Source organism: Borostomias antarcticus (assembly GCF_949987555.1).
Source record: "Borostomias antarcticus genome assembly, chromosome: 16".
NCBI classification, from domain to species: domain Eukaryota; kingdom Metazoa; phylum Chordata; class Actinopteri; order Stomiiformes; family Stomiidae; genus Borostomias; species Borostomias antarcticus.
In genome coordinates this window covers 452,156-479,128 of record NC_140249.1, presented here as the reverse complement: position 1 = coordinate 479,128, position 26,973 = coordinate 452,156, and the positions used below count along the sequence as shown (strand labels likewise).

The 26,973-nt window shown below is 41.2% G+C and overlaps 1 protein-coding gene across 2 annotated transcripts; it reads left to right on the top strand.

Moving 5' to 3' along the window:
- The first annotated feature begins 973 nt into the window (after positions 1–973).
- Positions 974–26,168, top strand: slc25a48 (solute carrier family 25 member 48). 2 transcript variants are annotated; one of them, XM_084450966.1, is made up of 7 exons: positions 976–1,339; positions 2,229–2,272; positions 2,470–2,541; positions 6,137–6,389; positions 6,824–7,105; positions 15,150–15,283; positions 23,081–26,168. In XM_084450966.1, exons 1-7 carry the CDS (start codon positions 1,264–1,266, stop codon positions 23,183–23,185), a joined length of 966 nt encoding a protein of 321 aa, XP_084307092.1. In that variant the 5' UTR covers positions 976–1,263; the 3' UTR covers positions 23,186–26,168. The 2 variants fall into 2 exon arrangements, with proteins under 2 accessions (XP_084307093.1, XP_084307092.1); XM_084450967.1 differs by lacking the exon at positions 2,229–2,272 and having other exon boundaries at positions 974–1,339.
- Positions 26,169–26,973: the final 805 nt, after the last annotated feature.

The window sequence follows — 26,973 nt, the reverse complement described above, 5'->3', positions numbered from 1 at the left end:
TTTGCTGAGGCACTGTGGGTAGCCTACATGAAAACAGCGATCAAGCTATATAACTATATATAACTATATATAACTATATAAATATATATATATATATATATATATAAGCTATATAACAATATATAAGTTATATAACAGAAAAGATGGGCTTTACTACAAATGATATGAGTTTCAAATTGATTTTCTGTTATATTATGTAAAGCACAGTGTAAAACTTTGTTAATTTGTTTGAATATTATTATTATTATTATTATTATTATTATAGTAGGCTACCAGTATGTATGTTGAATGAATATGCTTGAAACATACTGTATACATCAAATACATGTGAAGTGTGCAATAGAAGTGAAGTGTCCCACGGGTCACAGGACACAACAAGATGAATCAACACGTGAGAAACACTCAGCCAAACACCACCAGCAACTTGAGATGAGCCTATTTAAAGGATAGCAGGTCAGCAGTGTACACTTAAGTGTCTCTTGACAACATGCTGTATACTCGAGAGCCTATAGAAAGTGGTTTCCGTTTGTGAATTGACCTGTGTCAATTCACAAAAAGCTTGATCGCTGTTGTCATGTAGGCTACCCACAGTGCCTCAGCAAATGTTGAAAACATGGGAAAACATCTGTGGGTGCAGCAGCCTACTGGACTTCGTATATTTCCACTGAGTGTTTACAGCTGTCTTATCTAGCGTTATCTCAGGGAGAGACAGGGTTAATTTAAAGGGTGGTGTCTGGGGGCAGTTATCTCTGATGAATTTCACAAGTAGACCTATTGGTTATTTTTGCGGCGAAGGTGTTGTCGGCTACCCAGGTTGTTGTCACGTGACCAACATCTACAGCGTTTGGATGGAAAGGATAGCCTGAAGTCAAGATGTTAAATTGATTCAGTCTACAATGTATACGAAAAAACAGGCTTCGTGTCCTGCGTGATTCTCCTAATGCCTCACTTCCATCGTTGGCTACAGAGCGCTATGATTTTCCAGAAGAAAAGTTAACTGTGTGTGAACGTGTCGATACAAAAGTGTCCAACTTAAATCCAAGAATCTGATTGGTTCTGGGCATTTGCTGACGTCATGACCTCGGGTAGTCCAGCGCGGAGCCGTGGGCTCTGTCCGGAGGAGAAGATAAACGCCAATTTGAAAGTTTATTTGGGGCGATAGTCGTCCTTGTAACATAATCTGACCATACGTGTCCGGCGAGTCGATAAGGCGCAGAGCAGAAAGCCGCTACTTTCTATTTGTGAACATCATCGGTGGAGACCATGTCAAAACAGAGGGACTTGGCCGCGGCATCAAACTGTTTTCATCTAGATGAGTTCATCGCAGGGTGGATTGGTGGTGAGTGATTTTAGAGTTAACTAAAAGTTATTCCACATCGTCTAGGCCCTTTTCTTTATGCTTCTGAATATTTTAATTTAGCATGAATGCTATTGGGGATTATTTGCGATAATATTGTTTTCTCCTTTTTTTCCTTTGCATTTCACTATCACCAAAACAAGGCCGGCTGTGTGCATGGACATTTACCAAAAAAACACACTCCAATCCGATAAATATACAAATCAAGCACTGATGGCCTGTTATTTTTCGCATGCCGGCTTAAACAAATGTGATGTTGAATTGATTTGATCATGGTGTTGTTGTATTTTTAATGCAAAAGCTCTGCATGCTGGTGGGACGTCCTGTAGAGGCGTAGGCTACTGCTACACTTTTTGTTTGTGGAAAGATGGCAAATATTTAAGTGCCCTATGGTGCTAATGCAACTGAGTAAATATACCTTTCCATGTGCAGAGGTTTTGTGTCAGAGTGCCAATGGCACATTATTCTGTCCAGCCCGAGGTTAAATTAGATTAAATTAAATGTGCTCCCAATTTGCTTCTCTCTTTTTACTTTAAAGGAGTAATAAAGGGAAAATGCATGTTTAGCCCTGTTTTAAGGGTACTTGATACATATACATTGTATCATATACAATGGTTCAGATCAAAACGTTGACAAAACTATCACTTTTGAGAAAGTCTGATAATTGCTCTACCACCGTTTTGGTAATACAATGGATGTGGGTGGGCACCTTGAAAAATCTTTCAAAAACATGTTAAACTCTCGATTTCAGTTATGTGCTATTGACTTTGTCTCACAATGCTGAAATAAAGAAAGCTATTGTTTAGTAGGAAGTAACACAAAGGTACCAGTAGGCCCACTGTTGTTAACTTAAATTACTCTATATCTGTAGGAGCTTCCAGTGTTGTTGTTGGTCATCCGCTGGACACAGTCAAGGTACACTGTTGCCTTTTCTATGTTTCAATACAGCTCACAGCATCAGCTCACAGAACACATGTGTATAAATAACGCAAAGATTGCTTGACCCTCAGCGAAGCTTACTGTGGTTGTCACATTGTTGCCAACGATGGGATTCTTTTATTAGCCAAATACCATGCAATGACCTACAAAACATGTTTTGTTTGGTCTGACAGACTCGATTACAAGCAGGAAAAGGATACAAGAACCCTCTCCATTGTGTTCTCACCATCTACAGAAAGGAATCGGTAAGTGATCTTTACTTAATGTGGGGTCATGCATGTCACGTCAGCCGGCCATCACACCCACCATCCCTGGGGATTCTAATGTTTGTAGTTAAAACATTTTCTGCAATATCACGTTCAAGTTTTGATACCCACATACTGTAGGACTCAAATGCCAACTGAAATCCATGGGCATTACAGGGTCCTTAACATAAAAACAAGACTTGGCAAGCTTAGCTTAGCCGGACCCGACTCCACATAATGTTACTCACAGTCTGCCGTTCATACACATCCACGCCTTTCACCGTCTCTTCATACAAATTCCTTGTTGATTTCATGAAGCATTTCCAGTGCAAAGTTAGCTAAAGCTAGCATGGTAATATGATTTTAGTGTAACGGTAGTACTCTGGTCTGCGTTGTGTTCTTTTCAGTGCCCAGGGCGGGATTTGAACCCATGCTCTTACAGCTCTTCCACTTGTGAGGTAGACACACCGACAGTTGCGCCAATAGGGACGCCCCTCTGGAGGGACTGTCAGCGCTGCTATTGAGCAGTGAGTTTACCAGCTACTCGCTACCACCTCGACTCACTCCACAAGGGTTTATGAGAACTCATGATTCACTCGGTTGCACTCGCCCCTCTGAACTCACTCCACACCACTGGGCCTACGGGTCACGGCACCACTGTTCAGGTTCAGTAGTACTCTGGTCTGAGTTGGTTCTTTTCAGTTCGACCCATGTTAAGGGCTTGCCCAGGGCAGGATTCAAACTCTCTCCCGTTTGCGAGGCGGACGGGTTGACAATTGCGCCAATAGGGACGCCCCTCTTGGAGAGACTGTCAGCGCTGCTTTTGAGGAGTGAGTTTTATTTTACATTCTTTTTTAAGAGTCTCCTGCATCCTGTTAAGGTTACAAAGTCATCATAACAGTTCCCTTCTATTAGTCAAAATAAACATTACAAGACATGTAATTCAAGCTTTACGGTGGTTCAGTCCTATTCCATGAGCTTGCCGTTGGCCGGCCCCAGTGCTGGTTGTAGTCCAGTGCTGAGAGGAGGGTCCAGGCCTCGTGAACAGGTGCTGAGAATGAGAATCGTTTGCTGGCGTACATCAAGACGGGATTCTGGAATGATTTGAGGTCTGCAGTTGATCTATGAAAAACAAAAGTATGTTCATATAAATGTTTGACACTTCTTGTTTGTGTTGTCAACACATTTTTACACACGCCTGAAGGTCAGGTTCTTGTGTACCATCTTCAACCATCGCCTGTTCATGACAATGTCAGTGAGAGGCACATGAGCCATTGACTCTCTCTCCTGCCACTCCTTGGTGGAGCAGCTCTCGGGCGCCTCGTGGTGGCGTTGTCCCATCACCCAGCTATGCTCGTTGGCCCCATGGTGGAGGAGCCCAAGCCACAGTTCCTGATAAAAATGACTATGTTTTATGAAATGAGAAACAAACAAAATGCACTGAAAGAGCAGTAATCTACTCAAATCAGTAACATTATACTCTGGTTATTCAGCTACTTTACATCAATAAACTACTATAAAAATAATTTACTATTATGTGTTAATGTTGAATATTCTGTCTGATTTAAGAGTTTATTGTTCACGTATGGTTGAAACTTTATGGTTTGACTTTTACTGTACATGTGAACTATTCCAATGTATTACAGTAGAAGTATGTAGAATTGAATAGTACTACAGTGCAGACATAGGTTGTACCTGTTTTTAAACTTTGACCCCACTACGGTCACACCCATTTCCTTTTACCTTTGTATATACACCCTGCCCCCTCACATGTTCAGTATTGCTCCTGAAGAAGGCCATTTGTGCCGAAACGTTGTGCCCTATTTATTAAACCCACCGTGGGAGCTACTTGCAGTGTGCGGACATTCTCCCTGCTCTAAATGTTGAACATGCTATGAATTTGTCGAAGGTGGGAGTCTTGTTACACGCCCACCAACAATGATTGACTACGTCTCGGAGCCAAACAAGCAAGCCAGGCTGTTCTTTGATCTGTGCTGCCTGAAGAGTAGATACACAGAAATCACACAACACAGTTTTAGTAATGACACGTTTAGTCACAATTTCTGTTTTCCAAGATAGGTAATACAAAAATATGCAAAAATATATTTTTGGTGAGATTCTTCGACACCTGCCACAAACATGTTTTCTCCAAACGGTCACATTTGAGCAGCTTTTAATGAACGTTCCAAATAGTTCGCAGAAACGCAACAATCCCCATCTGGGAGCACATCTCCAGTAAGCCTAGGTCCATTGTGATCCTCGAACCCCGCGAAAATAGTTCGCTAACGTTCGCTATGTTTGCTGAATTTGAATGCACCCTGACATAGATGCCACACTGACTGCTTGGGTGAATACATGTTTTATGGTTTTCAGACGCTAACATGTATGCTGTACTGTAGATCTGAACAGTGACCAGCTCAACAGTTGTCTCCTCATGTATGCTGTTCTGTAGATCTGAACAGTGACCAGCTCAACAGTTGTCGTCTCATGTATGCTGTTCTGTAGATCTGAACAGTGACCAGCTCAACGGTTGTCTCCTCATGTATGCTGTTCTGTAGATCTGAACAGTGACCAGCTCAACAGTTGTCTCCTCATGTATGCTGTTCTGTAGATCTGAACAGTGACCAGCTCAACGGTTGTCTCCTCATGTATGCTGTTCTGTAGATCTGAACAGTGACCAGCTCAACGGTTGTCTCCTCAGTGTTTCCTCTCTACAGTGGTGTAGTAGGCTGCAGGGTACAGGTCTGTGGGAATACTCATGAAAAGCTGGTTGCTATTTCTATGGGTGGGGGCTAATAGTTTAAAATCAGGACACAGCACACTACCAGTTACCACTCAAGCGGTGTGAAATTAAATTTACCGGTAGCGTTCTTTCAAGGACTTTCAAAATAAAAGTAAGGGAAAACAAATCTACTTTTTTTTACTCACTTGGCATTGGTCCGAATGATATACTGTATACTGAGGTATGAAGTATATTGAATCTGATAGGCCTACCGGTCAAAATAATGATCTAAATGGTTTTGATTTGATTTCGCCTGAAGAGTAGAGACATTTCTAAATCCAGGACAGTTGGGGCTAACTACCAGTCTCACACTAGTTTGCCAGGTTCAGGTTTCTGAAAACGCATACTGCAAGAATAGCCTACATAGATCATCCATCTTTCACTATAGAAACTATATTAGAATATGGCTTTTTACCAGTTATGTCACCTTACTTCATGAGTTGTGGATCATCAGTTTGGCCTGATAATTACATCAGGTTATTTTGTACCTGCCATCTTGTTCCATGTGCATGTGGCAGGCAATTGTAGACATTCATCATTGTTTTCAAAACGACCACATCAGTGGCATTATCAGTCATCAACTGATGTTTTCTGAAGGGTCTGGACAGCTGTGATTGTGCTTCAGGTCCTAGACTGTAGGAAAACATACTGTTTCATTTGACTCTGTGTAAAATAAATAAATAAATAAAATAATTAAAAATAAAAAAAGACCCATACCAGAAGCCAAATCACTGGAACATTGTGTCCTAACTCAAGTGTTGCACTGTTTATTTTCTCCATCCTAATTGTAGTTTTTCATTGGTGCTACTATAGGTTGCCGGCTTCTTCAAGGGCCTCTCGTTCCCTCTGGCCAGCATCACCCTCTATAACTCTGTGGTGTTCGGCTTCTTCAGTAACTCACAGAGACTCATAAGCAATCTGCGCCATGGAGACGGCAGGCACCCGTGCGGCATGCTGGACTTGACGGTGGCTAGCATGCTGACTGGCCTGGTCTCCGTGGTCCTGGGTGCCCCGGTGGACCTGGTCAAGATCAGACTACAGATGCAGACGCAGCCCATTCTAGCAGGTACACAATACAGCGGTCGTATGTGGGCTTATTTTGTCTTGCTCATTTTTTGCCATATTGGCATTAGTACAACTTTTTGAGATGGGTCTAAAATATTGTATGACACTGTATAATAAGATCAAGTATTGCAAATATAGTATATGTAGTATCTGAATTAAATAATGGCTGCTCAGAAGTTGTGAAAGAGGAAGTGTCTGGAGATGACCATACCATTGTGTATTTTAGGCTTGTGGTAACCATTAGACAGAAAAAGACAGAAGAAGAAGGTCATATCTTTGTTTATATTCTTTCACTTAAATCCTGATTGACAATGTGGTTTATTAATCTTGAAATGAACATAGATTTGTAAAAATAGATTTGTGCACAGAAATCTGCTCTTAATGTGATTGCCTTACTTTTGGATTGACGTACTTTGTCTGTGTTTCTGTGTTCAGAGAACTTGAACCTGGCTGGTAATGCCAGTGGGAACATCCGTCTGAGGTCTGTGGAGATGCCCGGCCAGCGTGGCTACAGGGGTCCCATCCACTGTGTCAGCAGCATCCTCCAGACAGAGGGGATTCAGGGACTGTACCGGGGAGCCGGGGCCATGATCCTGAGGGACGTCCCTGGGTACACACTCTACTTCATCCCCTACACACTGTTCTCTGACCTGCTGAACCCAGATGGCAAGACCTCCCCTCACCCCATCTCCATCTGGCTGGCTGGGGGACTGGCAGGTACATATAGAAAACATTGTCTGTTGAGACTATGATCATTTTAAAACAGATGATTTGAACAAATAGCTCTTTAAGTATACCGTTCCCATCATCACAGAGAAGACAGGGGGTTCTGAATATATACCTAGTCACATGTTAAGGTCAATCCAACCAATAAGATTCAAGAGAAATATGGAAAACACAACACCAGTTAAAGCTGCTATGCAGCGATGAGGCGGGGCCAGGCAATTTCAGTCAAGTTTATGAGCAATAAGCGAGAGAAAGAGAATAGGAAGACAACAAGAAAGTTGACATGGAGTTGAGGATTGAACTTGTAACCTCTGACACCAAGCAACATCCTCTATCTCACTGAGCTAATTAGCAACAACTCACATTTGGCTTCACAAATTGACTAAGCCAGTCACCAGGGTGCATGATAAGAGGTCATAATCTGTTTCATCATAAAACACTTAACGTGTGGTATATGTAAAAGCCCACAAAAAGATCTTTGTTGATTAAAGTATACACACTGAAACAAGGGATATAACAATAGAAGGTGCATCATATAATGATGGTATGCCCTTCAAAATGTGGATGAGTGGCTGAAGTGATCAGAGTCTCATAATATACAACAAAGGAAAGAGAAAGCTGTTGAAAGTACTGTGTATTGTAAAACATTTTGATGCATTGTAAGCTCAATTTTGATAATTCAACAATCTGGTCAATGAGTTTGTGAATGACAGTCTGAAGATCCAGTGTAGCAAGTTTGGCGTTAATTGATTGAAAAATGTGAGATGAGATATGTTTATTCATTTTTATAGGCTTTATTTTCTTTTCTTCATAACTGAACATTAACTTCAGCAGCTGTGTGCTCAGTCAGTGGCCAATCAATTAATTGAGTCATTGTAATCCTCGGTGGGGGCTGGGTAGGGTTGCCAATAGCGATGTCTCTGATTGGTGGAGCTTGCGTTGGATTGTGGGTAGTGTAGTTCAGTATGAAGTGTTGGTTTCAGAGGACAGAATTGAACATATTTAAAAAAAAAAAAAAAATTGAGAAAAATCACTCTACCATGTCATGACTATTTTGCCCTGATTTTTCATGAACATTGGACATTTATTGAGCGAGAATTTGTAGTAAATGTACAGTATTTCTAATAGTAAAACATTTTGATGCATCATGCGCTCAGTTTTTGATATTTCAAAAATCTGTCAGGATCGTTTAGTGTGGGCTGTCTGATGATGCAGTGTGTCCATTTTGGTTGCAATTGGAAAAAAATGTGGGAGGAGTTAGGTTTAGATATGTTATTTTCTATTGAACATTTGAGGGTATAATTCAGAATACTGTAAAAAAAAGATTTTTTGACATACAATTCTGAAAGAAATCACATCTTGGATATGTTGCCGATGTCACTTTTTATGAGGATGATCAGACATTCATTTGGCAAGAATTTGTAGGAACTGTATACAGAACTGTTAACAGCAACTTTTTGATGCACTGTGGGCTCAATTTTTCATATTTCAAAAATCTGTAAGGATTATTTGGTAAGGACAGTCTGAAGATACAGTATAAAATGTTGGTGTCAATTGAACAAAAAATGTGGGAGGAGATAGGTTTGATAGGTTTTACAGTTGATGAAAAAATCAGACTTCAAAACTTCAAAATTCCTGCAAGGTCACAGCGTAGGAAAGTTTTGTCTCACTTGGGACTACGTTCACATGGTGGTTTTACAGTAATAGCACCTGTGGCTGATTTGTTATGATTTTTTAAAGTTTTAAACTTTAGACTGTTGCTGTAGCGCCACCTTAAGGTTTATTGACCTACAATGCAGGTTGAGGACTTTGGGTATAGTACTTGAGCTATGTGCAAAGTTTGGCGATTTTTTGTCCACAGGAAGTCAGAAGTCAGAGGGAGATGGAGAATAATAATAATAATAATAATAACTAGAAAGTACATTTCCTGGAGAAAATGTGAGGTGGGCTAGCTGCTGCAGCTGTATGTAACAGCTACTGCTAGAACTAATTCACATAATTAGGGCCCGAGCACTGGCGGTGCGAGGCCCTATTGAATTTCGAAGGATTATTATTAGGGCCCGAGCACTGGCTGTGCGAGGCCCTATTGAAACTCGAAGGATTATTATTATTCTTCTCCTTCTCCTTCTCCTTCTCCTTCTCCTTTACTCCAAACAAATGCCTTTTAGGCGGCCTGAACATCGATGAAAACGGATGAAACTTTGCAGATACGTCAGTCCCGGTGAAAAATTTGATAATTCATGGGTGACGGAAATGGGCGTGGCAAAACGGCTCAAGAGCGCCCCCTGGAAAATCTAAAATGGCGAGCCCCACCTTTCAGTTTGATGTAGGCGAATGAAATTCGGAGGGCATATGTAGTTCATCGAGACGCACTAAAATGTCTCTTGGAGCTATACCCAACATGCAACAGTAAGGCCGCCATTTTGCTTTTAATGTGCCATTTTGTCCTTGTTTTGACCATTTCCATGCCTCGTACTTCGACGAACTCCTCCTACAGATTTCATCCGATCAACTTCATATCGGGTCAGCTTCATCTTAAGGCCTTTGTGATCAAAAGTTATCAAAAAAATTGAGTTTTCACCAAACACCCTTGCCGTGGCGCCCCGCCAAAGTTTGACATTTCGCCATAAAACACGAAGTCCTCATAACTCCTCCATACATTATCCAATTTGTCCGATATATCTCACGCTTCATGACGGTTCTGTCCTGAACACATCTATGTGTCAGTATTGCGTCATACTTATAGCGCCACCTATTGGTGAAACAGGAAGTCCTCATAACTCCTCCATACATTATCCAATTTGTCCGATATATCTCACGCTTCATGACGGTTCTGTCCTGAACACATCTATGTGTCAGTATTGCGTCATACTTATAGCGCCACCTATTGGTGAAACAGGAAGTCCTCATAACTCATCCATACATTATCCAATTTGTCCGATATATCTCACGCTTCATGACGGTTCTGTCCTGAACACATCTATGTGTCAGTATTGCATCATACTTATAGCGCCACCTATTGGTGAAACAGGAAGTCCTCATAACTCATCCATACATTATCCAATTTGTCCGATATATCTCACGCTTCATGACGGTTCTGTCGTGAACACATCTTTGTGTCAGTATTGCGTCATACTTATAGCGCCACCTATTGGTGAAACAGGAAGTCCTCATAACTCCTCCATACATTATCCAATTTGTCCGATATATCTCACGCTTCATGACGGTTCTGTCCTGAACACATCCATGTGTCAGTATTGCGTCATACTTATAGCGCCACCTATTGGTGAAACAGGAAGTCCTCATAACTCCTCCACACATTATCCGATTTGTCCGATATATCTCACGCTTCATGACGGTTCTGTCTTGAACACATCTATGTGTCAGTATTGCTTCATACTTATAGCGCCACCTATTGGTGAAACAGGAAGTCCTCACAACTCCTCCATACATTATCCGATTTGTCCCATATATCTCACGCTTCATGACGGTTCTGTCCTGAACACATCTATGTGTCAGTATTGCGTCATACTTATAGCGCCACCTATTGGTGAAACAGGAAGTCCTCATAACTCCTACATATATTGTCCGATTTGCACCAAATTGCTAACGATTCATGAAGGTCGCATTCTGAACACATCTATGCGTCAGTATTGAGTCACACTTACAGCACCACCTACTGGTGAAAGAGGAAGTACTCATAACTCCTACATACGTTATCCGATTTACTCCAAATTGCTCATGCTTGATGAAGGTCGTATCCTGAACACATCTGTGCGTCAGCATTGAGTCATACTTATAGCACCGCCTACAGGTCAAGCAGGAAGTAATCATAAGTCCTACATACATTTTCCGATTTACACAACATTTCTCACGCTTCATCAAGGTACCGTCCTGAACACATCTATGCTTCGGTATTGAGTCACGCTTAGAGCGCCACCTACTGGTGACAGGAAGTTTCTCTCAGTATTGCACACCGAAATAGCACACCCTTTAACGGCGCCACACCCCGACACGCGTGGGGTGCGAGGGCCCGCTCACTGCTGCTCGCAGCCCTAGTTATTGGGGGCCAAGCAGCGAAGCTGCGTAGGCCACCACTAAGTTTCTACCTTTTCTTATTTCTTTCTTTCTTTATTATTATTATTCCTCTGCCATTGTAGTCTATGGCAGCCCATATAAGCTTATGGTAGAAAGTTATGAAAATTGGCACACTCATTTGGGACAGTGCCCTGACCCTCCTCACCAAGTCTCATGTCCACACCTCACCCTCTCTAGCGCCACCAACGTGTCAAAGTTGGAGGTGCATTTATGCATGCAGCTTTTCTTCAGCAAGTCCAATTTTAAAACTTCAGGTGTCCTTCAATTCCTTGGCTCAAGCCGGATTCAACGCACTCTATGACGTCATTGTGGCCATCTTGGCTTCTCCGCCATTTTGAATGATGTGCAAAACCCTTAAAATGTATCTCTTCCTAGGAACTTTCACCAATTTGCAAAAAAATCGGTGGATGTCATCTATACACCAATGTCTACAAAGAATGTACAGGGATTTTTGATCATCCATTGCGTTCGCTCGTGACAGCCAATCAAAATTGGCAGAAAAGCTGCAAAACAGGAACTGGGGTCATATCTCAGTAATGTTTTAATCTATCAAAACCACATTTGGCACACTCATTCGGGACATACCCATGACATCTGTCACCAAGCCTCATGTTGACATCTTGTGCACTCTAGCGCCACCAGCGTGTCAAAGTTGGAGTTGCGTTTATGCCAGTAACTTTTGAGCTGTATGTCCAATCTTCAAAATTATGGTAGCAATGGATTCCCTGGCTCATGCTGAGTTCAAAACACCCCGTGGTTTCATTATTACTTCATTTGTTTGATTGCAGAATGAAAGGAACACTTTTTGTCTTCTGCACAATTTCACCAGTTTCAGAGTGGTGAAAGGCGCATTTTGGAAAAAGTCACACATTTTCTAAACTGCCATCCCTCTTCCAATTCTCACAGCTCATACACATTTTACATATCAAAACGTTCACACGACTCTTGGGATTAATAAAATCAAAAAAGCTAAGCTCTTCGATGTATATTTTTCACTCTGTGACAGTTCGAATAATGACTCCCCCCCCTCCATTGAAATCAATGGAGCCACGCTCTAGAAAATCTCTCTTCGCTCTAGAATCTCTAACTGTTTCTAACTCTTCACCTCTCCTACACGTCTGAAGACCGAAGGACATTTTATACATGGAAATGTTCGCGTGATTGTCTGGATTCTGAAGAAGTAAATAGTTGAGCTATGCTATGTATACTTTTCGCTGTGTGCCAATTTAAACAACGACACCCCCCCTCTCACTCTACCGAGAGGAAGCAACCCTACCAGCTGATATTAATTAAGTGCTCAGGACTCAGACACACGGGGTTAGGGAAGGCTCACATGCCTTGTGGACTAGGGTGGTTCACCTTCGCAACAGCCTGCGTAGCACAGTGGTTAGCGTGTCGGCCTTGCAAGCAGCAGGTACAGAGATCGAATCCCGTTCAACCATATGTCTGACTTCCGAAAATCTCGGGCCCATCCTTGACCCTTGTCAAACATGTCACCACGTCAGTCTAGCTGATTCCTTGTCTGCTTGCAGTTAAACAGCTTGGCCCCCACATTCCTGCTTGCAGGTATATTTATTATTATTATACTTCTCCTTCTTCTCCTTCTTTACTCCAAACAAATGCCTTTTAGGCGGCCTGAACATCGATGAAAACGGATGAAACTTTGCAGATACGTCAGTCCCGGTGAAAAATTTGATAATTCATGGGTGACGGAAATGGGTGTGGCAAAACGGCTCAAGAGCGCCCCCTGGAAAGTTTAAAATGGCGAGCCCCACCTTTCAGTTTGATGTAGGCGAACGAAATTCGGTGGGCATATGTATTTCATCGAGCCACACTTAAATGTCTCTTGGAGCTATACCCAACATGCAACAGGAAGTCCGCCATTTTGCTCTTAATGTGCCATTTTGTCCTTGTTTTGACCATTTCCATGCCTCGTACTTCGACGAACTCCTCCTACAGATTTCATCCGATCAACTTCATATCGGGTCAGCTTCATCTTAAGACCTTTGTGATCAAAAGTTATCAAAAAAATTTAGTTTTCACCAAACACCCTTGCCGTGGCGCCCCGCCAAAGTTTGACATTTCGCCATAAAACACGAAGTCCTCATAACTCCTCCATACATTATCCAATTTGTCCGATATATCTCACGCTTCATGACGGTTCTGTCCTGAACACATCTATGTGTCAGTATTGCGTCATACTTATAGCGCCACCTATTGGTGAAACAGGAAGTCCTCATAACTCCTCCATACATTATCCCATTTGTCCGATATAGCTCACGCTTCATGACGGTTCTGTCCTGAACACATCTATGTGTCAGTTTTGCGTCATACGTATAGCGCCACCTATTGGTGAAACAGGAAGTCCTCATAACTCCTGCATACATCATCCGATTTGCACCAAATTGCTGATGCTTCATGAAGGTGGCCTTCTGAACCCATCTATGTGTCGGTATTGAGTCACACTTACAGCGCCACCTACTGGTGAAACAGGAAGTCCTCATAACTCCTCCATACATTATCCAATTTGTCCGATATATCTCACGCTTCATGACGGTTCTGTCCTGAACACATCTATGTGTCAGTATTGCGTCATACTTATAGCGCCACCTATTGGTGAAACAGGAAGTCCTCATAACTCCTGCATACATCATCCGATTTGCACCAAATTACTGACGCTTCGTGAAGGTCACCTTCTGAACACATCTATGCGTCGATATTGAGTCACACTTACAGCGCCACCTACTGGTGAAACAGGAAGTACTCATAACTCCTCCATACATTATCCAATTTGTCCGATATATCTCACGCTTCATGACGGTTCTGTCCTGAACACATCTATGTGTCAGTATTGCGTCATACTTATAGCGCCACCTATTGGTGAAACAGGAAGTCCTCATAACTCCTGCATACATCATCCGATTTGCACCAAATTGCTGACGCTTCATGAAGGTGGCCTTCTGAACCCATCTATGTGTCGGTATTGAGTCACACTTACAGCGCCACCTACTGGTGAAACAGGAAGTCCTCATAACTCCTACATACATTATCCGATTTACTCAAAACTTCTCACGCTTCATCAAGGTACGGCCCTGAACACATCTATGCATCGGTATTGAGTCACGCTTAGAGCGCCACCTACTGGTGACAGAAAGTTTCTCTCAGTACTGCACACCGAAATAGCACACCCTTTAACGGCGCCACACCCCGACACGCATGGGGTGCGAGGGCCCGCTCACTGCTGCTCGCAGCCCTAGTTGGTCATAGTGTTCACCTATTCAACGATGTATGCTAATTTTTTTTTACAAAATTCTACTTTTGTTGTAATCTTATATCAAAGTATATAATTTCTTACTTCCTGGAAAACGGTAGGTCACGTGCAATGACGACAACAGGTACCATAGATTTTAGGCCAATAATCTCACGACATCCACCCGTCAATTAATGCTATCCTTCTATGGAATCTGTCTAAAGTTCTTAAAACCCGTCCACTTGTCAATATTCCAGTCAAATTCCTCTAAACATATGTCCCACCCTCATACTGTAGCTTGTTTGCGTTGGAAATACGTCAAACTACGGAAGTTAGATTATCTCAAACGTCCGTTTCAGTGCAACTTTAACTGCAACTTGCATTGTTGGGCGGAGGCATTTAGCCGCTATGCAGTTTTTCTAGTTATATATCAATACTGTACTGTGGAAATCAATACAGTATTGCAGAAAAAATATTGCCATGTATTGCTGTATTGATTTTATTGCACAGCCCTATTACACAGGTGAGGTTTAAGCCTAAAAAGTCATGTCACCTGGAATATTTATGACTGTTTAGCCACTGCATGGGAAATCTGTTGCAAAAAAGAAAAATCTGTTGTCCCTTTTGCCCATTTTCGCCCACTAAACTGACTATTGTTTAAATGCTGTGGGTGGGTCTCTTCTCCAGGCTCTATCTCCTGGGTGACAGCTACCCCGGCTGACGTGGTGAAGAGCAGGCTGCAGGCAGACGCATACCACCAGAGAAAGTACAGTGGCATCCTCCACTGCATACTAGATAGCTACAGGACAGAGGGCTTACAGGTAAGCAGCCCTGGTAAACACACTTTGGTTTTTGGAATCCTTGTTTGAGGCTTGGACCTGTCTGGTGTGTCAGATATACAATGTTTGCATTTTGGGGATTATAGTATTCAGCCCATGGCGGAAGGCAAGATTAATCAAGAACAGAATTATTCCAAAATCTTTCAAACATTAATTTTTATCCATTTCTCAAGACTTGTTTGCAGTAACATCAGTGCACCAACAGCTTTTTCTAAATTGTATGCATAACATGCTTTAGCCTTTGACCAGCCATATATTGAGCCACAGTCTAGTGTATTGTCAAATTTGATATGAGAATAAGTGACTTATTTTGGTTTAAACTTTTGCCAGTACAATTTCATTACCTCACAAGGAGAGTTCAAACCAGGCTAAGGTACCGATGTGCTGTGAACTTCCTAGTTCAGTTTCATGGTTGTGATGTAGCAGAACGTCAAAGGTTCATTGACATTGACAGACTGACACTAAAACCAGTATTAAAATCTCGGTGACACTTTATTTTAAGGGGTCGAAATTACCTAGTAATTTCCTAGTAATAAGGTGGCAATTACCTAGTAATTTCTTAGAAATACGGTTGAAATTATCTAATAATTTCCTAATGTGCTAATTATCAAGTTATTTTTTAGAAATAAGGTGGTAATATACTAGTAATAAGGTGGTATTTTATCAAATAATTTAATATAAATAAGGTGACAGTAAGCAGCAGTAATGTCAAAGTAATGAGGTGATACAACTCCTTGTAAAGTGGAGAGAATTATCATAAGTTAATTTGTAATAAGGTGATAGTTTCTTAGTAATTTCTTGGTAATTTCTCAGGAACAGCCCCCTAAAATAAATTGTGTTCCTAATGCGTAATTTCCAAGTAATATCTAGGTAATGTCTTATGAAGAACCCCCTAAAATAATGTGTGTTTCTATGGCATAATTTCCAGGTAATTTCTTGGTAATTTCTCAGGAACAGCCCCTTAAAATAAAGTGTGCTCCTACTGTGTAATTTCCAAGTAATTTCTTGGTAATTTCTCAGGAACAGCCCCCTAAAATAAAGTGAGTTCCTACTGCGCAATTTCATGGTTATTTCTCATGAACAGCCCCCTAAAATAATGCTCAACCGTTGACAAAGGAAGAGAGGGAGGGGAGGGGCACGGGTGTGTGTGCAGGGTGGACTGGCAGAATTACAACGCATTTTGGGGCATTATTATTACACGCTTTTAATCGAGAATTGATCGATGTCACATGGGCCACATACAGTAGGCCTACACTGTAAAAAAAAAAAAGAAGAAAAAAAGTTACTTTCAAAAGGGCACTTGCCTTGTCCAGAGGGCAAAGGGCAGGTGCTCTAGCACCACCTCGTGTCTATCTGTGCACATCCCTGCAGCTATGCCACTGAAAAGCTAGCTATAGTACAAATACAAATAAAGCTTTGATTGATTGATTGATAGTATACAGTATGGGGTGAGTTTTTGGGGGTGAGTGTAACCCAGTTGAATTGTATAAACTCACTCCACTAGTATAAATAGTTTCCAGCTGGATCACTGAATAAGATAGTTTTTCAGTGGCGTAGCTCGTTAGAACAGTATTTGTCACAAATCCACCCCTGTGCAATAGAAATACACAACGCAGACTAGTTGAAATCAGTCACACATGCATACGGTTTATTAACCTCAAGGCATTGTTCTCACTTTAGATCCGGTACCTGCAAAATGCATCGTAACATGCATAATGAGTGCATAATTAACAGTTAATAAGTATGTATAAGAAACTAATAAGGCTTTTATTGAAGTTCTTAAGCAGTTTATAAACAGTTAATACGTTTCTCAATAAGTGCATTATTAATGGATAATAAGTATGTATAAGAAATGAAAAAGGCTTTTATTAACATTCATAAGCAGTTTCTAAACTTTTTATACGTTTCTCATAGGCAAGGCAAGTTTATTTATATAGCACATTTCAGCCACAGGCAAATTCAAGGTGCTTTACATGAGACATTAAAAGCATTAAAACAAAAAGCAAGACATTATAGACATTTAAACAAAAAGCAGGACAAATAGAATACAGGAATAAAAGTTACAGTGCAGTATACTGATAAACATAGCTCCTCTTAGAAAGCAGTGGCAAAAAGAAAAGTCTTCAGGCTTGTTTTAAAAGAACCAAGAGTTGCAGCAGACCTGCAGTTTTCTGGAAGTTTGTTCCAGATATGTGGAGCATAAAAACTGAATGCTGCTTCTCCATGTTTTGTTTTAACTCTGGGGACAGGAAGCAGACCTGTGCCAGACGACCTGAGGGGTCTGGATGGTTCATAGCATATGAGCAGATCAGAAATATATTTTGGCCCTAGACCATTCAGTGCTTTATAAACCAACAGCAGTATTTTAAAGTCAATTCTTTGACAGACAGGAAGCCAGTGTAAAGACCTTAGTACTGGTGTGATATGCTCCACTTTCTTAGTCTTAGTGAGGACTCGAGCAGCAGCGTTCTGAATCAGCTGCAGCTGTCTGATCGATTTTTTAGAGAGACCTGTATACATGCCGTTACAGTAGTCGAGTATACTGAAGATAAACGCATGGACAAGTTTTTCCAAATCCTTCTGGGACATAAATTCTTTGATCCTTGATATATTCTTCAGGTGATAGTAGGCTGACTTTGTAATTGACTTAATGTGGCTGTTGAAATTCAGGTCCATGTCCAGGTCAGAGTCCATGACTACACCAAGATTTCTGGCTTCGTTTGTGGTTTTTAGCATTACTGATTTAAGTTGAGCACTGACTTTTAATCGTTCTTCTTTGGCTCCAAAGACAATTACTTCAGTTTTATTTTTGTTTAGTTGGAGAAAGTTCTGGCAGATCCAATCATTGATTTGTTGAATGCACTTACTCAGCGCTTGTATGGGATTATAGTCTCCTGGTGATATAGTGATATAAATTAGTGTGTCATCTGCATAGCTATGGTAACATATTTTGTTGTTTTCCATAATTTGAGTTAGTGGGAGCATGTAAATGTTGAACAGAAGAGGCCCCAGGATGGAGCCTTGGGGAACTCCACAGGTCATTTTTGTCAGCTCAGATTTGTAATTGCCTATAGACACAAAATAATCCCTGTCCTTTAAGTAGGATTCAAACCAATCTAACACTGTACCAGAAATTCCCAACCAATTTTCCAGTCGGCCTAGTATGTTGTGGTCTACCGTGTCGAACGCAGCGCTGAGATCCAGTAATACTAAGACTGAGATTTTGCCATTATCTGTGTTTAAATGGATGTCATTAAATACCTTAATTAGAGCAGTCTCGGTGCTGTGGTGTGGTCGAAATCCTGACTGGAAGACATCAAAGCCATTACTTAGTGCCAGGAAGTTATTCAGTTGTTGGAAAACAACCTTTTCAATTATTTTGCTTAGAAATGGGAGGTTTGATATGGGCCTATAATTGTTCATTTGTGAGCTGTCTAGATTATTCTTTTTTAAGAGTGGCTTGATGACTGCAGTTTTCAGGGTATGTGGGAACACACCTGAAAGAAGAGATGTGTTTACAATTTGTAGTAAATCAGAGGCCATGCAGTTGGATACAGTTTTGAAGAAGTCTGTAGGTAGAACATCAAGGCAACAGGTGGAGGATTTCCGATATTGTATAGAGTCCCCCAGGGTTTTATGGTTGATCGGATTAAATTGTGTCATGGTATTGATTTTAAGTGGACACTGTGACGACACATGTCCTGTACCTGGAATGGAGGCACTAACTGCTTGTCTAATTTTCTGAATTTTGTCAGTGAAGAATGAGGCAAATTCATTGCAGGCCCTGGTGGATAGAAGTTCAGAGGCTACTGACACAGGAGGGTTTGTCAGCCTATCAACAGTGGCAAACAAAGCACGCGCATTGTTATGGTTTTTGGTGATGATGTCAGAAAAGAAGGTCTGCCGTGCATTTCTCAGCTCCATATTATAAATGCGAAGTCTCTCTTTATAGATGTCATAATGAACATGGAGATTTGTTTTTAGCCATCTGCGTTCAGATTTTCGACACTCTCTTTTCTATTCTGACCAGCATGGCGTTTCTCCATGGAGATCTTCTCTTACCAGAGACCACCTTCACCTTAGTGGGTGCAACGGCGTCAATAATGTTTGTAATTTTAACATTGAAATTATCTACAAGCTCGTTGACTGAGGCCATATAGAGGGCAGGTGTGGACGAGAAAGCCTGAGTAAATATCTCACTGGTGTTTTCAGTGATGTGCCGTTTTGAGATAACCTCTGATTGAGAATTTGTGTGCATGGAGATAGTACTCTCAACGAAAACACAGGAATGATCAGAGAGCGCACCATCAAACACCTGAACCTTGGAAATATTCAGACCTTTGGTGATGATTAAGTCCAGAGTGTGCCCCTTGTTGTGTGTGGGCTCCGTCACATGCTGAGTCAGTCCATAGTTATCAAGGACACAACCTAGCTCTTTAGTCCCTCTGCCCTGAGGGTTGTCAACATGGATGTTAAAATCACCAACAATAACCACACAGTCAAAGTCAATGCAGACAGTAGACAACAGTTCAGCAAAGTCATCAAAGAAGTTTGGACAGTATTTGGGTGGCCTGTAGATGTTTAGAAATATGGCTCGAGAAGAGGAATTCAACTGAAGAGCCACATATTCAAAGGAACCAAAATTTCCATAACACATCTGCTTACATTGGAGGGAGTCATTAAACAAGATGGCTACTCCACCTCCTTTCTTATGCACTCTAGCCTCGCTCATATAAAGCTGAAGTTGGGAGGAGTTGACTCAATAAGAACAGCTGCACTTTTACCTTGGTCTAGCCAAGTTTCAGTTAAAAACATAAAATCAAGATTGTGGTTGGTGATAAAATCATTGATTAAAAATGTCTTTCCTGTTAAAGATCTGACATTTAATAAAGCTAAGTTTAGTGTGCTGAGGGTATTATCTGCACATTTCTCTGTGATAGTTTGTGGCTGACGAGGAATAGATACTAAATTTGATACATTTGTAGAGCCGTTTGAGTGTTTCCTGTTACTTAGCAGATTCACCATTGTTTTTCTATTACCTATCAAGACAGGAATTGAGGAAGATACCATCACGTTGGGTCCTGGCTTGTCCTGGAAGGGGTCATGAGTGCCATTAGCCTTGTAGCCTGGACCCAGTACATATCAGTTAGAGCTTGCTGTATTTGGTAAACAAGTAACTGAATGTGCTGTGCCTTTACCAGGCTGGGCCCGGCAGGGGGTAAGGGCGGTTGGGAGCGCGTAATACAGCGCGTGAAGGTGCTTCCTGCTGGATGCCGGTGAGAGGAAGCAAGTGAGAGACTCCCCCTCTTGGGGGGGTGGATCCTCGCTGGTGAGTGCTAGTGGGAGGGGGGGAGTGAGAGACTCCCGCTCTTGGGGGGGTGGATCCTCGCTGGTGAGTGCTAGTGAGAGGGGGGGAGTGAGAGACTTCCCCTCTTGCAGTAGCTCATCAATTTGGCTGAGCTTCAGTGTGGCAGCTTTGATGAGACCCTTGATTGGTGAGCGTGGTGGAGGAGGGGAGGGGCATCGTTGGGTTGTTGTCGATGGGGTGTGGTGTGAAGATTCTTCTTCCTGGCGCGGGTGTCTCCTATAATCAGAGCTTTGTTGAAGCAACAGCTCTTCAAGGTTTCTGCCATGTTGTGATATTTCTTCCTTCTGTTTTGGTATTTCTTGTCTCTTGTCCTTGACCATGGCAGAGGGAGCAGATGGATGACGCAGAGAATAGAACAGATTGGAGATAAACAGTTTTACTCCTGACCTGTTAAGGCAGAGTCCATTTCTCTGAAAAAGATGGTATCGTTCCCAAAAAAATGGAAAATTGTCAATGTAGCGCACTGAGTGAGTGGTACAGGCAGTTGTAAGCCATGTGTTCAGTGCCAACAGTCTGCTGAATCTCTCAACCCCTATTCTGACTGGTGGTAGAGGGCTGCTAAAAAACACCTCCGCTTTCAGAGAACTGACTGTGTTCAGCAGATCAATAAAGTCTTGTTTAAGAACTTCCGACTGCTGTTGCGCAACGTCATTTGTCCCCACGTGCACAATGATGTTTTCCACAGTTGGATGTGTAACCCCGATATGCAAGATTTTTTTTGTCATGTCAGCAACCGTATCCTTGGGAAAGCAGAGTATTTTGGTGCTTTCACTGCAGATGCTTCTCACATCTTTTACAGTAAAGTCACCCACAATCAGAGTTTGAGGCCCAGTCGGTAGCTTTCCCTGTAGCCTTTTACTTTCTGGTTTAATCTCAGTCCTTATCCTGCTGTGTGAAGAAGAGATGTGATCCAGGTCATCAGACAGTGGGGCAAATTTGTTCTCCAGTTGTATGGTTGATTGTCGGCGAGATCTGTTTCTGGTTCTCCCTTTTGCGGTTGTCCACGGCGGTGTCCTTCTAGGGACAGGGGTTGAAGAGGCACTCTGCCTGGATGATAATGCAGGCCAGTCAGTCTCATAGTTCTCCAGGGACGGGTCTCTGCCTTGTTCTCCCTTTTCCCTGGGAGGTGAATTTCTCTTAGGCTTTGCACCAAGAGAGTTCCAGGGAGGGTTTGTAGGTTTAGTGCCCAGTACATGGCTCTCCTGTTTCTTGGTAGTCTCCTTGGTGCTAATTAGCGGTGTGTTAGCATGCTCTTGTCTGGTACTGTTTTGAATCCATGGTAAGGTGGTGTCGTTCCCAGTTAGTCCATTGACTTCCACACTCATCTCTAACCGGTTCATTTTTGTTTCCAGCACTGTAATCTTCTGCAGAAGTTTGTGGAAGTCATCTGCAGTGAAAGGGGGCATCTTGCTGCCGTGTTCACGTTATCGTGAGGAGATGATAAAGACGTTGAAATATGGCAACTTAATCTTCAAAAAAAAAAATATATATATTAGAGTCCCCGTGATTTAAAGTATCCAGGAGCCACTGCTCACAGTTTCTTATGGAACAAAAGCAACAATATCAGCTGAAAAATGCAGAAAATGCAAACAAAGGCGAGAGCAAGCAGCAGAAGCGTCTGCACTGTCTGAAAGCACGCACAAGCATCATAAAGGTCTTATATAACTAAAACATTTATAATGCTATTATTAATACGTATACATGTCTTAACATATATTAATGTTAATAGGCATCTTATAGGGACCTTATTACTTATTAACTAACTGCTTGATAAGAGGACCTTGATGTAAAGTGTTACCCAAAACATGATATTTTCCAGGTTTCAGGACATACTGTATGCTCTTGTGCAATGTGTTTTGGCAAACAAACACCATCTTACACAGAACATTTGATCAATGCCTGACAATCATTAGCAAACTAAGGGATGGACATGAACTATAGTAGCATTGGAGAAGAAGATTCATCATCAGTACCATTACTAACCCTGTTCAAACTATCAAGCGGCAATGAAATTGCATTCGGCAACAGTTGGCAAATGTCTCTACAAACTCCCAGAGTCAATACCAAAATCAGTCACTTGTTAACTCACATTTACAACCAGCTAAATGTTGTTGAGCTCTTATGTGGAGCCAGACGAGGTATTTGCTGTGATAGACTAGTCACAATACCAGACCAGCTTACTTCTAAACACAATTTTAAGGACCTGGCAACATAGCAGATCCTCCTCTCTGTATTGTTGTGCTCTGCATTGATCAGTGTGAGGCTCTTGGTTAGAATAAGACAGTTTAACTAGCTAGTTAGCTCTAGCATGGTGTTTACCCCTCATCTTGTCTGCTAGAGTTTCAGCCTGCTCTAATGTCTGATATTTACAGTATTAATTTTGCTTTTCCCATGCGCTCATCTCTCTCCAGGTCTTCTTCCGTGGTGCTACTGTGAATGCGATCCGTGGTTTTCCCATGAGCGCCACCATGTTTCTGAGTTATGAACTTTCTCTGAAATTCTTTAGGGGTCTCTAGTCAGCGCCTAGCAATAGCAGTATACAGTACATAGCCACAGCCCAGAATGAGTCTATCCAATGAGGAGAGCATCATCTTGACAACTGTCCCCTTGAACACAAAAAGGTGTTTCCTGGAAGAGGTTATTTATCATTGCAATGTGAGACTCAAGGGTTAACTTAAAATGTGAAGTCAATTTAATATTAACTGTTAAGATTAAAGAATATAATTTTTGTACATTATATACTTGTTTCTTACATTAAGAATATGGAAGGAACCATAGAAGGAGGGAATAAGCTTAATACATACATTCAGATATGTAATGATTTAAATAGTTTTGTTTATTGTTCTATTTCCACTGCATATATGTATTATATTCATATTGCATTCAACAACATGAGTGCCTCAATAAGGCTTGCCTAATTGTACATATGGGGTGCTTAAGCCTTTGACCAGCCATATTTGCGGAGCCCCAGAGCATGGATCCAGTCTAGTTCATCATCACATTTAATATGAGAAGTATTAAGCAACTGTTTTTGGTTATGCCAACAGGTTAATGGTGATACTAATGTGCTGTGATGTCCTTCTGTTAACCTATACATTTCTACATGGGCCATGCTGGTTATCTCACTGAATCTCTCTAGAATCCACAAAGAAATGAGCTGTCAGTAAGGCTTTCTCCTTCTGTCTCCCTACCTTTGGGACCAGCTGCCCTGTACAGTTACAGATGCTACAGTAGCTTTAGGTCTGTTGACATGTTTAAAACCAGGCTGAATTTCAGATTTTTGATTTTAATGATCCTGATTTTTTAATATAGTTTGGCCTTGTACTGTGATCTATACATGCATGTATTTTGTTTATTGTTGTATAATTTTATTGTTTAGTGTATTGAGACACTTCAGTGTGATTTTGCATTCAAAAAAATGAGAAACTAAACTAATCTGTGATAGACTAGTCAAAACACAACAGTCCAGCAGACTGGCTGAACCTTGCATAGGTTGTTTTTTTTATTGACCCAAAATATTGAGCAGAGTAGGCCTATGTGGTTGTGTCAGTGAAATGGAGGTGGGGAAGTAATTAAATTAAAGAATGACCTAAAACCAACTTTAAAAAAAAAATACCCTGAAGAGAACCCCACTATAGATTGCTGAGGTCTGATGTCATTTTGTAGGCTGAAAGGTTAGCATTGCCACCATTGTGGGGTATTGTCCAAAATCCCTATGCGAACATTGAATGGGATGGTTTATCGGGACTGGGAGTCTCTGTTAAACACTTACTTTCAGCATTTTTCGCAAATCCAATTAATTTTTCAAACAAACCATTTTAAGATGTTATGCCATGTTTATGTGAAATTGTAAAATCGCAACAGATGATTTGTGGTAGATACAGCTTTGTGTAATGCCAGCCTAAAGTTTAAGTAACATAATTTAGTGTGCACATTTCTTACATTAAGAACATGGAAGGAGCCCTTGAAGGAGGGAACATTTGATGGGATGATAGATGAACAGAACATGTGGTGACAATGTCTCTGTTTTTGTTCTATTTACATTGCATTTATGTACTATAGTCATTAGCACTCAATATCAGTGCATCAATTGCCTTGTCTTAATTATATGTACTGTATGAAGTGCTTTGGCCTTTGACCAGCAATATTGACCCACAGTTAACCAGTCCTTAACCAGAACTCAATGGTTAAAGGTGTGATATGTTGTATGTGGATTATTCCCCCCATCTAGTGTCTAAAGATAAGAACTGCAACAAGACAACGTATTGGTTGCCAGGTTCGTTACAACCTGCAGATCGGGTCAAGCGAGCAGACAATTTTCCTTGTGTGTGTGACTGCAACGATTGGGTCACGATCAATGCGCTCATATCACCTTACCAAAAGCAGGTTTTCAATACTCTGCTAATCAACCTAGCTAATGTTAGCAAAAACAAACATGCACCTTCCTGACACACAACAACAGGTAACATAATCTTAGTGGTCTATCACCACTAGCAGTGTTTGCTAGCAAACGATTGCTAGCTAGCCAATTTACATGCCACAAAATGCCAGAGAATGCACTGTTTCATTCACACTGTGATAAGATCTTCACTCCGAGAGGAACATAACGTTACACTAATCAGTAATCACAATCAAGTATTTCAGAGTGCCATGTAATAAGTTACGTTAGATGCTGTAGTGTAGAGATTACGTTAGGTCTGGCTATGCAGATTCCAAGAAAGATAAAGTTAGCTAGTTCGCTATCTTACCGGTCTAGTAGAAAAGTAGCCATGTCACCATGCGACTTTATCCCATGAAACTCCATAAACTTCATCCAATGAGCAAAGGCTGGCCCGATATTTATCAGAGTTTGGCTCCTTCTTCGGTCACTGAGCTTTTGAGATTCGTATCGCACGGTTCGCCAGGGCTCAGGTGGAGAAGCAGGACGACAAAACTCCGCCATTTTATCAAACGTTTAGCTGAAAAGAGTGAGCGGAAGTGGATGGAAAAGCTTCCGTTTTATAGTCGCACACACACTTGATGCTAACCAACATCTATAATGCTGCTAATTCATGGAAGTATAACGTTAGCTGGCTACTGCTAATCTCACAGTGGTGAAGCTAGAATAGTACCTGGCAACCCAGCGCGCAGTACCAACGCTGTAATACTATTGGCTGGTATGATATCAACAGAGTGTCATTGCCGGGCCGTCAAAATTTCATAATGTAATAATTTCAGACAAAATATACTTTTTTATGATAAAGCAATACTTTTACTCTGCAGCCTTCGGAAAGCCCTATGGATGTATTCTTTTTGAAAAAATGTTTATTTTAATCCACATATAACATATTATACCTTTAACTATTCATTATAGAAACAAAATGTCTGTTTTAGTTACCAGGCAATTTTGCTATTTTACGAGCACATTAAGTGTATATGTGTGATGCGATTTATTGAAAAATAATGTAATTCCATATCAAGAAGCTGTAATGTTTATTTTAATAAAGCTTTTCAAAGTTATTTTTTTCTTTTTCTCTGAAACCTTTTTTCAAGTGAATTTCCTACATATGATATGTAGGAACACACCAGATTATACTTTATTCTATGAGCTGAGCAACATTTCAACCGCACAGCTTCACTAGACCACAGACAGAAATGTCTAGAAACAGTTATTGAGCAAACATCAACGTTGTGTGTTAGGCTCCTGCAGGTTGGTGTGCAATTCCTTTTCCAATTACAAAAAGAAAGAAAAAAAAGATAAATAGCTTTGCCACCATCACACCTGAGACAAACATTTTTATGAGTGACATCTGTACATCAAATTGCCTGAAATCAAATGAATACATAATTACAACATGGTCTCTTAAAGGGTTTAAGGTGTATTCACGTTTAGATAATTTCTGTTTTTATGCACTATGAGAATACGTTTAACCACATCTCCAGTCTTCTCCCACTTTTTCCAGTGATGAACCTTATATTGGTTTTAGGTCATAAATATAATATGTACAGCAAGACCTCATGGCATAGAGGTTGAATGGTACCTTAACGGACAAGGTGCTTTATAATGGCCCATTGACACACACATTCACAGCAAACTGCCATGCAGGGCGTTAGCCTGCTCATTGGGAGCAATTTGGGGTTCAATTTCTTGCTCACGGACACTTCGACATGTGGACAGGAGGACCCGGGAATCGAACCGCCAACCCTGCGGCCATTGGACAACTCGCTCTACCTCCTGAGCCACAGCCCCCCCACCTCTAAGCATGTCAAACTGCTTCACATCAAACCAAAGAATACATACAGTATAATAATAGCCATGTGTTTT